This window comes from Equus asinus, chromosome 25, assembly GCF_041296235.1.
Source record: "Equus asinus isolate D_3611 breed Donkey chromosome 25, EquAss-T2T_v2, whole genome shotgun sequence".
Taxonomy (NCBI): domain Eukaryota; kingdom Metazoa; phylum Chordata; class Mammalia; order Perissodactyla; family Equidae; genus Equus; species Equus asinus.
In genome coordinates this window covers 29,991,710-30,004,392 of record NC_091814.1, presented here as the reverse complement: position 1 = coordinate 30,004,392, position 12,683 = coordinate 29,991,710, and the positions used below count along the sequence as shown (strand labels likewise).

The 12,683-nt window shown below is 39.9% G+C and overlaps 1 protein-coding gene across 8 annotated transcripts in view; it reads left to right on the top strand.

Annotated features, from left to right (window-relative positions):
- LOC106842726 (complement receptor type 2-like) overlaps nt 1-12,683 on the top strand; it is a 143,879-nt gene that overhangs the window by 11,658 nt on the left and 119,538 nt on the right. For 4 of the 8 annotated variants that reach the window (XM_070497955.1, XM_014859420.3, XM_070497956.1 and 1 more), the window contains 17 exons: nt 141-317; nt 400-502; nt 1,165-1,250; nt 2,446-2,835; nt 4,228-4,416; nt 4,502-4,601; nt 4,851-4,933; nt 5,435-5,842; nt 6,431-6,607; nt 6,704-6,794; nt 7,093-7,169; nt 8,711-9,118; nt 9,511-9,687; nt 9,761-9,842; nt 10,202-10,284; nt 11,041-11,433; nt 12,485-12,670. In XM_070497955.1, coding sequence (XP_070354056.1) covers nt 141-317; nt 400-502; nt 1,165-1,250; nt 2,446-2,835; nt 4,228-4,416; nt 4,502-4,601; nt 4,851-4,933; nt 5,435-5,842; nt 6,431-6,607; nt 6,704-6,794; nt 7,093-7,169; nt 8,711-9,118; nt 9,511-9,687; nt 9,761-9,842; nt 10,202-10,284; nt 11,041-11,433; nt 12,485-12,670 — 3,210 coding nt within the window. The remainder of the gene's footprint in view (nt 1-140; nt 318-399; nt 503-1,164; nt 1,251-2,445; nt 2,836-4,227; nt 4,417-4,501; nt 4,602-4,850; nt 4,934-5,434; nt 5,843-6,430; nt 6,608-6,703; nt 6,795-7,092; nt 7,170-8,710; nt 9,119-9,510; nt 9,688-9,760; nt 9,843-10,201; nt 10,285-11,040; nt 11,434-12,484; nt 12,671-12,683) is intronic. The other 4 variants (XM_044758450.2, XM_014859421.3, XM_014859422.3 and 1 more) reach the window with 4 other exon arrangements.

The window sequence follows — 12,683 nt, the reverse complement described above, 5'->3', positions numbered from 1 at the left end:
AAGGAGTCTCTGCATTACACTTAGGAGAGTTGACATGACTACCTTCATCCCACCACTCCCAACTCCAAGCCGGCTTAAGTTTTAGAGAAGAAAGTTCTTATTTCAGAAATAAAAGGCCTCTGGTCCTGTTCTTTTCTTAGGGTGTCTTCTACCTCCAGATATCGCCAATGGTAGTTATAGCAAAATGGATAAGGAATTCTTTCAAATTGGACAGAAAGTGTCCTACAGCTGTAAGCCTGGCTACACTCTCATTGGAACTAACCCTGTGCAGTGTACATCCTTGGGAACCTGGAGCCCTACAGCCCCCAGATGTGAAGGTGCCTAAAGCTGTATTCCATCTTAAGGGAACTCAACTGTTTCCTAACTCTTCATGTGCCAGCCTTGTCTCTTTTTTCCTAGCGAAATCATGCGATGCCATTCCAAACCAACTTCTCAACGGCCGTGTGGTGGCTCCTCCTAGTCTCCGGCTTGGGGCAGAGGTTTCATTTGTTTGTGATAAGGGGTGAGTGTGAGGTGACAGGCTCTGAATTGAGACCAAGGATCTATAGCTAAGCATTGCAAACTGAGCTCTAAAGATAGTTAAAATTTTTTTCTCTCTCTGATTTTTTTTCTCCTTTTCTTTACCTTTTATGATTAAGAACTCTGTTATTAAGCAAATACTCTTGGTTTTCTCCAAGTATATGCATTTTGCATGGCCAGACAAAGCTGGGAATTGTCCTTTCATTGTTTGAAAAAGCAAAAGCAAAGTTTAGGGTCAGAAGTTAACGTTCCTATTATGGAGAATGAATAAATGATGGGAGTTCAGGAAAAAGTGTTTTTTGGGGTGAGCTTAGGGAACAAGATCTTTAATGCTTTCTTCACTAGGAACTGAAGTTTTTTCCCTTTCTAAATGGTCAAGAGAATCTCAACATTTGGATGCCAAAGAGGAAAGGGAGAATTAAAAAAAAATTATAAGATCATTAGGATTTTTTTTCTTGTTTTTATCTGGTCTGATGTCATCATACAGCTGAGTTTATACACAAACAGTCTTGGACTTTTTCCTGAAGCCAGAAATGCTTAAAAAAATAGAGCCATTAATACCATATGCTTGAAAGAAGTGACTAATTCTGTGCAACCAAGAATTGGTTTGTTCTGGTGACGATTTGCTACCCCTTATTGTTTAAGGTACCGGTTAAATGGCAAATCTTCTAGTCAGTGTGTCGTAGAAGGAATGAAAGTACTCTGGAATAATAAGTTTCCTGTCTGTGAACGTGAGTAGAAAGCAAAAATAATCAAGCATGGATCTTGCCTCTTGATTTTTGGTGTTTTCTTGTGCATTTATCGATTATAACATCTTATCCTTATGTGTGCTTTGAACATATATATGCCACTCTTCTGTATGTTCTAGAATGCAGACCAAGACTAACTTTAGTCAATTGACTTCATATTGTGTTGAGTATTTTATGTGTATAAAGATAAAGGCTCTCAAAAGTTACCCCTACTGAAACTGAGTAGTACTGATGTGCTGAAATGGTTTGGCCATGTCTTCTTATGCCAGTTCCTCCACGGATAAGCAACTCTTGGAGCTAAACGGAAATCAACTGGAAGTTCTTGAGGTTGGCAATTTTCCCTTTATTCTGAGACTCACTCAGGAAAGGTGTGCATATACCAACACAGCTCTAAACAATTAATATTCTTCATATTCATTAAGACAAGTTAATAAAGGATATGAGGTCATTATTCAAAACCTCTGATCACTTCCTGTGGCTTTTTCAAAGGGATCCAGCATCAAAGGATGACAAGTGACCTGTAGTGAGGCTGCAGTATCTTTGGTAGCAGTACAGAATGTGTTTTCACCACATTTAGCCCCAGTTGCGTGTTTGAAACAGGCATTGATAATTAGTGTGTTACAGGTATTGTACTTGCCCCTTCCAGGTACTTTTATCTCACTGGATTCTTATTACAACCTTATGAAATAGCTTGAATTATACTACAGACTGGGAAACTGAACCTTAGAGAGGGTAAGACTTGCCTAAGGTCACACAGCTATTGAATGACAGTGGGGATTTGAAACAAGTCTACTGAGCCCAAATTTCATTAGTCTGTGGTGGTTCCCCACATGTGATTAGCATTTTGTTAACTGTATTTTCATGTACTGTTTGCCTTTTGTTTCATTATTAAAATTGATCAGACTCAGAACTGTTCAATAAATTTTGTTTCATTGTTACTGTTTGGTCAAGATGGTGCTTATAGTCCTATATTGATTTGTTTGCTGAGGATCAAGAGAAAGGTAAGAATTTAGGAGCTTGGGGATAAGCAGGGACTATGAGTAAGAAATAAATTATACAAATTTCTAAGTCTGTCTCTGAAAAAGTAACATGACGTATATTTGGACCTTTTATCTAAATTTCAATCTTTTTGTTGTCATGATCAGTGTGACCACATATTTCCTTTTCTACTTTTCAGGGATTTATTGTGACCCTCCTCCTTCTATCAAACATGGTTGGAACAGTTATCCTTCTGGCCCCATACCTCTTAACACTGTGGTAAGGTACAGTTGTCCAGGTGCCTTCCGCCTCATTGGAGAAAGAAATATTTTTTGTAGGAGTAAAGACCAAGTGAAAGGAGTCTGGGATAAAGCTGCTCCTATATGTGAATATTACAATAGAAATACCATTTGCCGTGAGCCAGTAGTACCAGGGGGACGCAGAAATAAAATGTCTAAACCACCGTACAGACATGGTGATTCTGTGACATTTACCTGTGATATCCACTTCACCATGAAAGGAAACAAATCTGTTTGGTGCCAAGCAAATAACACATGGGGACCAACGCCACTACCAATCTGTGAGAGTGGTAAGTAAAAACAAAAATAAAACTGAGTTGGGAGGTTGGAGCCTTGCATTTCTGTGCGGATTAAGTTTTGTATCATTCTGAAGGAAGAACAGTGTGGATGTGTGAATGGTGGGGCTGGAGGGAGGAAGCCAGGGAAAAGGTGAAAATTATGGTTTCCTGTTTTTCTTAGTCGTGGAGGGGTATAAATGTCCATTCAACCAACATCAACAGAGAAAGGATTTTAAAGTATAATGGGAAAATGTAACTGAATATACCTAATAATTCAATGGAGTAAGTCTCACAAGGATGAGGGCCAGAGTTTGTCGTGGCTGTGGGGAATTAGATGGTTTTAAACTATACGTCTGGGTTACTGTTAAACTGAGAAGAAATATGGGATTTAATAGCAAAAATACATCCAATGGATTTAAAGCCCATCTGTAAAGAGCTGTTAATATAGCCTTGCAGAAATGATGCCCTGTTCTCTGTGGCTTCTATAAACACTTTCTGAAGTGATCCGCTATTTTCCTGAAGTCATTTCCTAAGCCATAACATTTCAAATCAATCGACTTTGAAAATAGGGACTACTATAAGTTCTTCATTTCCTTTTCATTTGGTTTGGTTTATGTTGCTGCTGAAATCTTAAATCTGAATTTCAAATATACAATTACAGGGACTGGCAATATCTGACAAAAATTATACTATCAAAATTAGCTATTTATTTTCTTAATAATGAGCAATATTGATCAAGTCTAAATCAATTAAAGAGTTAAAAAACTATTAAATTATTAGAGAAATATGAATCTATTTATATGTAGATATATAATCTTGGAGGTAGGGAAGATCTTAAAGTAGTCACAAAATGGGGTGACCATCGGAAACAATTAAGCCTTTATAAAGATTTAGATAGACCTATATGTATTGACATGGGAAGATATCATAGATGATTAAGCAAAGAAAGCAAGGCATAGAATAATATGTATGGAGTACACATACACACACACACACACACAAACACAATATGTGTGTATATATGTATCACATAGAGAATACCAAAAAACTATGTCACTGATGTCTGGCAGGATAACATCCTAAATAATATGCTACTTTTGGAGCAGAGAATAGGCTTAAGGGTAGGATGAGAGTATGGGTGAAAATAGACATTTTTTGGTAATTGAAATTTTTCACAAGATAAATGTGATTCACAAAGTCCAACTAAAAATGAAAAATAATGTACTATTTGTGGTATAAAATGGATACAATTAAACCATACCTCTTTGATCATTAAAAGACTGAGTTGAAAATTAATGATAACTGGTTACCATTTATTTGGATCTACGTACTAAGTCAAATTCTGGATTGGATTGTGAAAGATGTATCATCTGATGGCCTTTTTCCTAATGTGTGTGTGTAAAGATTTCCCCCTGGAGTGTCCATCACTTCCCAGGATCTCCCATGGACATCACACAGGGGAGACTGTTGGCAAGTTTACCCCAGGATTGTCTGTGACTTATAGCTGTGACCCTGGCTACTTGCTTGTTGGACAAAAGACCATTAAGTGTTTGTCTTCAGGAGACTGGAGTTCTGGCATTCCCACATGTAAAGGTACCCTAAATTTACAGTCAATTTTAAGAATATGGCCTATTCTGTAATTTGCCACACTTTGCTCATCTTTGGCTTGTTTTCTCAGAGGCACAGTGTAAAGATCCAGGACCATTTCTCAATGGGCAGATAGCAGGGCCTGAAAAGTTTCGGGCTGGTGTAACTGTAGACTTTTCCTGTAAGGAAGGGTGAGTGTCTGGAGGACCCATGACATTTAATTCATTTGGCTTATATGTGCGCGGTGTGACCTGTGAAACTTGCAGAAGGCTCCTCTGTGAGGATCTATATACTGCCTAGGGTGAGATTATGAGACATAATGCTGATAAAAAGAGTTAGTGCACAGAAATTAGGTGAATTTGTCTTAGATTTTAAGTAAAGACTGCTGTTCTACAACGCCAACTGCTTCATAGCTCTGAATGACCACTCTCTGTCTCCAGGTATCGATTAGAAGGCCAACCTTCTAGTCAGTGTGTAATTGTTGGACAGAATGCTTTATGGACCAAGATGCCAACATGTAAAGGTAGGTTGGGCAACTGTGGTTTGCAATTAGTTTGTTGGTCAGAGGTTCAACAGGACACTGCATTCTCAGCTTAACTAAAAGCTTTTGGTTCAGTCATTACTGTAAGAATCTTACAGAGCAAAGATCTCTCCTAGATATCTTTAAGGATATGTTCTTCACTGAAGCATTCTTCAATTACTTCTCTGCTTACTCAAGTAAAACAGGGTCCCTAGGTTTTTCTTTCTCTGAAAGCTGTGCAGACTTGCAGCCAGATTATGCACATAAACGAGATAGTATACAGTAAAAGAAATCAAAGGATCAGCAGAGTAGATACACTCTGGAATAAAGTTTTAAATCATACTTTTTGAATTGTATTTCTATTGCTGTCTTGATTGATTCATTGCAGATTCAAATTCACTGTCTCTGAACCTAGGATGTGAGAGTGGTGTCAAGCAACCTCTGAGGCACTCTTGTTTTGCAGTACAGCTTTAATCTTGTCATTTCTCTCTGTAATTTCCCTAGAAATTCTTTGCCCAGCACCTCCTCCTATTCTCCATGGAAGACATACAGGCAGCTCTTCAGTGAACGTTCCATATGGAAGCAGAGTCACTTACACTTGTGACTCGGACCCAGAGAAAGGAGTGAACTTCATCCTTATTGGGAAGAACACTATCTACTGTACCGCTGATAGTCAGAAGACTGGGATCTGGAGTGGCCCTGCCCCACGCTGTGAACTTTCTGTTTCTGGGGTGCAGTGTCCACCTCCCAAAATCCTAAGAGGCCGCATATTATCAGGGCAGAAAAATCAATATTCCTATAACGACACTGTGGTATTTGCTTGCGCGTTTGGCTTCACCTTGAAGGGCAGCAAGGGAATCCGATGTAATGCCCAGGGCACATGGGAGCCTCCAGAACCAGTCTGCGAAAAGGGTGGGTGTTACAATCCTGAGTCATCTTTTTGAAGAGTTAGAGGAAGGGGTGATGGACTTAAGCACAGCCTTTTCAGTTTCTGGTCTCCTCCATTCTACTAAATATAGTGAATATAAATGATCTAGAAGCCTTTCTTAACACCACTCCCCAACATTGTTTCATCCTGTGAGTATCTTTCGGGGAAAAATATTAGGGATCACTAAGTTGCCCATTTCTTTTGGGAAAAATCTGGGAAACATGCTTGTTTGCCTTAATAGTGATTTCTTAAAAGGGAAGTCAGCAAGGCCCTCACCCCACAGATATATCAGAATCTCCCATTAAAAGCTCACAAGATAACTCCTTAAGAAAGGGAGAGACAGAGAGGAGTGAGAACACTGAGTAGGAAATGAACAAAATCTGCAGCAGCCTAAGTGCAGAAAAGAAAAAAAAAGATTGAGAAACACTGATGGGAAATTACTCAAAACTGGGCTGCAAGATGCCTTCTGTACCATACAATTGCCACCAGAGTGGAATTGTAGCATTAAGACAATTTCTTTGTTTGTTTCTTTCTGTTGTTTATATAAGAAAAATTTTATTCCTTTCTTTTAGAGTGCCAAGCCCCTCCTAAAATCCTCAATGGGCGAAAGGAAGACAGACACATGATTCGCTTTGACCCTGGAACATCCATAAAATATAGCTGTGACCCTGGCTATGTGCTGGTGGGAGAAGAATCCATACATTGTTCCTTTGAGGGGGTGTGGATACCCACTGCCCCCAAATGCAAAGGTGCCAGGCTTTGAATGTAGATGCATTTTGTGTAGAAATGTTTTGTGGTTTTGAGATTACCTTGAGTTGATTTCTCATCCTAGTCTCCTTTCTTAGTGGCAGAGTGTAAACCTATAGGAGAGCAACTCTTTGTAAAACCCCAGGATCAATTTATCAGATCAGATGTTAACTCTTCTTGCGGTGAAGGGTGAGTGAAAGCTGTTTCAGTGTGAATTAGGTCTGGCTTACGTGTGCACACTGCAAGCTCTGTGGAAGAGTTTATCTCAAAGACCCTTCTCTGTCATGTGTTCATGGAAGTGTTGACTGCACTATTTTTCCATGCATGGAAATTATGCCTATGCAATGGATGGATGGTGCTGATGCTGGCTACATTTTTGTTCCTATAGCTTCTTGTCCAGAAAGTGGTGAGTCTGCTTTTGAGCCAATAGCTCTTGCTTAGCTTACTGGTCACCAGATAACAAAATGATATGACTCTCTGTCTCTAGGTACCGGTTAGGTGAGAGTGTTTATCAGCTGTGTCAAGGCACAATTCCTTGGTATGTGGAGATTCGTCTTTGTGAAGGTGAGTAGCAAAAATATCAGAGGACCTGAAATAATATGAGCTCTATGTGTTTCTTGGGAGATTTCTGTTTTAGGCCATGTAAGGGGAATAAGAATGTTAGATTCTGTTCTATTAACTTTGTCCACAGTTATAGTTATACGGTTTTGCTGTCTTTCTGCTGTCACCTTTTTCTACTTTAAAGCATAGCAATCATTTAAGTTAAATGTATTTAGTTACTGATTCTCTTTTGTGATTTAGGAGTATAAGAATAATGAGGGCAGTGAGTATATGAGCCAGCATCCTTAATTTTGGGTACACTGTAGTTTAGTGGAGAGAAAGGGGATTGGTGTGGGAGCTGAACTCAGATTCTGCTTCTGCTGCTTATTTGACCATGGGCAATTTATGTAACTTCTTTGAAACTCTAGCCTCTCATCTGTAAAGTTAGCATAAGACTGCAGACTTCAAAGTTATTAGAATTAAATGGTACTATCCCTACTTTGTAGATGAGAAAATGGCCTGTCAACAATTAAATGCTCAATCAACAATAAATATTCTTGGATAACCTGTCATATTACCTCAGTACTCAAAAACGATTAATTCTATTCCTCTGTGCCTTTGATTTGCCTATTAAAAAGAATTATTATTATTATTATTATTATTATTTTGCTGAGGAAGATTCACCCTGAGCTAAAATCTGTTGCCAATCTTCCTCTTTTTTTGCTTGAGGAAGATTAGTGCTGAGCTAACATCTGTGCTCATTCTGTATTCTGCATATGGGTTGCCGCCACAACATGGCTGACAAGTAGTGCAGGTCCACACCCAAGATCGGAATATGTGTACCTGGGCTGCTGAAGTGGAGCATGCTGGACTCAACCACTTTCCCATGGAGCCGGCCCCCAGTCTTCCTCTATTTTATATGTGGGTCGTTGCCACAGCATCGCCAATGAGTGCTGTAAAGTCTGTGCCCAGGATCTGAACCCACAAATAAAGGCCACTAAAGCAGAGCACACCAAACTTAACCACCAGGACACGGGGCCAGCCACAAAAGAATTCTTCTTTTAATTAATAATGTACTCCTGGACTTTACTGCCTCACAATATGATATTGCTCTACATGTTCACTTTTTCTTTCTTTTTCTTCTTCTTCTCCCCAAAGCCCCCCGGTACATAGTTGTATATTTTAGTCATAGGTCCTTCTGGTTGTGCTGTATGGGATGCTGCCTCAGCATGGCTTGATGAGTGGTGCCATGTCTGCGCCCAGGATCCAAACCAGCAAAACCCTGGGCCGCTGAAGCGGAGGGCACAGACTTAACCACTCGGCTAGGGGGCCAACCCCTCTACATGTTCACGTTTAATGAAGATTTCCATTACAAAAATCTTTCTTATGAAATCTGTTTAAATTGAATTTTGTATACATAATGAGCCTTGATATAACTCATATCATCCAAACTTGCCCACATCCTCCAGGAGACCTGATAACAACTTATTTATAACCAACTTCATTTCTTTTCTTTGGTGGCTAATACTGGAACAAAATTCTACAGTATTTTCTCATCTCTCCAGAAATCACCTGCCCACCACCCCCTGTTATCTACAATGGGATATACACAGGGATTTCCTCAGAAGACATTCCGTATGGAACTACAGTCACTTACACATGTAACCCCGGGCCAGAGAAAGGAGTGAAATTCAACCTCATTGGGGCGAGCACCATCCATTGTATCAGCAACAATCAAAAGAGGGGCATCTGGAGTGGCCCTGCTCCTCTTTGTAAACTTTCCCTCCCTGCTGTTCAGTGCTCACATGTCCATGTTGCAAATGGATACAAGGTGTCTGGCAAGGAAGCCCCATATTTCTACAACGACACTGTGACATTCAAGTGTGATCATGGATTTACTTTGAAGGGCAGCAGTCAGATTCGTTGCAAAGCCAATAACACCTGGGATCCTGAAATACCAGTTTGTGAAAAAGGTAAAAACCCAATGGGGAAAAAGTGAGGTATTTACTTATTTATTCTTATTTATTATCTCCCACCCAAAACTAGAATCATGTAAAAAGGCAAGGGGACACAGATTACTATTCCATTCCTTCCATTCTGTAATCAAATGTTCTATGTGTGTTCTATATGTTATTTGTGTAAATGCCCCCTTGGGTCTAGGATATATTCAGGGTAGAGAGTGAGAGGACCTTTTTAAAGGTGCCTAGTTCCAGCAAAAGAGCAGAAAGCATTCCGTATTGCACTCGAGCTTCATGATCTTTGACTTACACGTTTCAGATCGTCTGTTGTCAAATGTTTTATATTTCATGTTCTTGAGTATAGATTCCGTTTTTGTTGGTATTTATGTGGTGAGTTTTCTCTTCAGACTGCCAGCCACCTTCTGGGCTTCACCATGGTCGGCATACAGGTGGAAATAGGGTCCTCTTTGTCTCTGGGATGACAGTAGACTACACCTGTGACCCTGGCTACTTACTTGTGGGAAACAAATCCATTTACTGTATGCCTTCAGGAAATTGGAGTCCTTCTGCCCCTCGGTGTGAAGGTACTTTCAGTTCCAAAGTTGTCTTTCTTTTTGATATCAGGTATATATAAGTAATTACAACTTTGCTCTCTAGAAGCACCGTGTCAGCCGGTGAGACACCAAGAGCTTCCACTTGATTCGCACATGGTACAAGTTAATACATCCTGCAAAGATGGGTGAGTATGAGATGATCCACTCTGAGAAAGGGTCTCTGCTTCATTTTGTGCATGAATGTTACCCTCAGCTTGTCTCAGTGACTCCCTTTAGAGGTTCTTCTTTGTGACACTCACAGAGAATGCGGGGCTCCAAAGGTCTAACTAGCACCTCTGACTTTTCTATCCTTTCTTGATATGGAAATGGCTTTACTGTGAGTGACTCTATGTCTAAAGTAGTTTTCTTACTTGGAGGGCCAAGAGTCTTAACTCGTCTCTGCTGAAGCTCTTATTTAGAAGTGCCTCTGTATTTGTGGTTTGAGGAGGCTAAGTTGTAGAGATGTGATATTGGGAAGAGGCAATGTATTATAATCCCTCTCTAGGTACCAGTTGACTGGACATGCTTATCGGAAGTGTCAAGATGCTGAGAATGGGGTTTGGTTCCAAAAGATTCCACTTTGTAAAGGTAAGTTAAAAAAAAAAGTTGTCGGGGCCCACCTAGTAGCACAGCAGTTAAGTTTGCATGTTCCACTTTGGTGGCCCAGGGTTTGCTGGTTCGGATCCTGGGTGTGGACCTACGCACCGCTTACCAAGCCATGCTTGGCAGGCATCCGACTTCTAAGTAGAGGAAGATGGGCATGGATGTTAGCTCAGGGCCAATCTTCCTCAGCAAAAGTGGAGGATTGGTGGCAGGTGTTAGCCCAGAGCTGGTCTTCCTCAAAAGAAAAAAAAAGTTGTCAGTGGCTTATAGGGGGTTACAGAGGGCAGGCCACTGAAGAACTAGTCTTATGTATACATTCTATCTGTTCTGTCTCAGTGTATGTAAGATAAGAAAAATCTTTCAGTTTTTGGTCACCACTTGCATTGGAAAACAAAGTTGTCAAGTAGGAACTAAGTATTTGCCATATATCTGCTAATTGCTTGAGATAAAAAACAAAACAAGTATGGCTTATATTCCTAGTTAATGGGAACACAGTTGTATTTATTCCTGTCTTAATATTTTACTGTGCTGTTTAAATTTTCTTGAAATGAGTAGGTATTACTCATATAGTCAGAAACCTTATAAAGCTGCTTTAAAGAAAGCACAATCCAGGTTCTAAAATCTAAATAATTTTATAGTTATGTGCAATACATGCAGTTGCATAGTTTTATTTGTGCCTGAATGAAGACTGTCCACCTTGGTGTACCAGCTGAAGTAGAATTTCCTAACTATCTTCTGCAGTTATTCAGTGTCAACCTCCGCCAGTGATTGACAATGGGAGGCTCACAGGTGTGATGGCACAACAATTTCTATATGGAAATGAAGTCTCTTACGCATGTGACCAAGGATTCTATCTTCTGGGACAGAAAAGCATACGATGCATAAGTGATTCTAAAGGACATGGATCTTGGAGTGGACCTCCCCCACAGTGCTTAAAATCTTCTCCTGTGACTCACTGCCCTAACCCAGAAGTCAGACATGGATACAAGCTAAATAACACTCAGTCTTCGTATTCTCACAATGACACAGTATACGTTGCCTGCAATCCTGGCTTTATCATGAATGGCAGTCACTTGATTAGGTGTCATACCAATAACAAATGGGTGCCAGGTATACCAACGTGTATCAAAAAAGGTAAGATAATTTAAGGAATAAAGTATGAGATGTTATACAGAATAAAGAAAAAGGGCTTTGAGTCTGCACTTACCATTCTGCCTAAAAAAAGCATTTAAGCTCAGGCAATTGTTTTGTCTTACAAGATATCTGCCTTGTCTTATCTTCTCATGTAATTGTTTCTTACATTTCCTTTCGAAATGCGTTGAGCAAAAGTACATGACAGGATAATGGTTAACTTCCAAGTTTATGGAGTCTCCAAAATTTATTCTTTTTATTAATTTACAATAAGAAAAATACACATGTTTTTTGGGGGGCAAATGTTTGGCAGTAATATTGCTTGATATTTAAGGCTGTGGTACTAGCCCAAAAGAGAACTTTGGGTCTTCTGGAGAATGAAGCTGGCCTTCAAACCCACTGCATTGTCTTTCTTATAATTTTAGTTATCATTTGGCAGTTTTAGTCCTGTCAGTGACTGTCTACAAAAGAGGCTGCCAATTGGCGACCCAAGAACTGAATTCAGCTCACCAGAACTGTTTTCTTTGCCCAGCATAGTAGTCTAATTTAAGTGAAACCAATCTCTAGAGCCCAAAATAAACAGTGAACCTGTGATACAGTGAGGCCCTGCTTTGCTTTCCTGCCAGGCACCCATAGCTTGACCTTGGCAGTGGGCTGCCATTTTTAGAAGGACAGGTACTCTCTGATTGGCCATGTCTGGTGGCTTCACTTTCTAGCTCCTGTAGGTATTTGAGTGTGTGACCCTTAAACTACAGCCTCTCTGCTATTGAAAGAAAAAAGAAAAGAATACTGTTGGCTGATAGATTACCATGTGGGTTTCAACCATTGAGGTTTCATTATCTTACTTTTGATATTTTTCTTCAGATCATATACAATATGTGTAGGCAATGCAAATCTCTGTCCAGTGCTGCTTGGTTTGGGTGGAATGAATATTTTTGGGTACCAATTAGTTGGCTTGTTGCCTGCCTTTTTTCTGTATTCCTATCACCCACAGATAGTGTTGGCAATGTGTTCCTCTGTGCTAAATTAAAGATCCTTTTTTATTGGTGTCTAGCCGTCTCAGATTGTCAACCTCCAGATAGGATCCCCAATGGGAATTATACTGCTACAGACATAGTTCGATTTTCTCCTGGAGTATCAATCCTGTACAGCTGTGATGAAGGCTATCTGCTGGTTGGAGAGGCACTCCTTGTTTGTACACAAGAGGGAACCTGGAGCCAACCTGCCCCTTTTTGTAAAGGTGCATTCTCTAT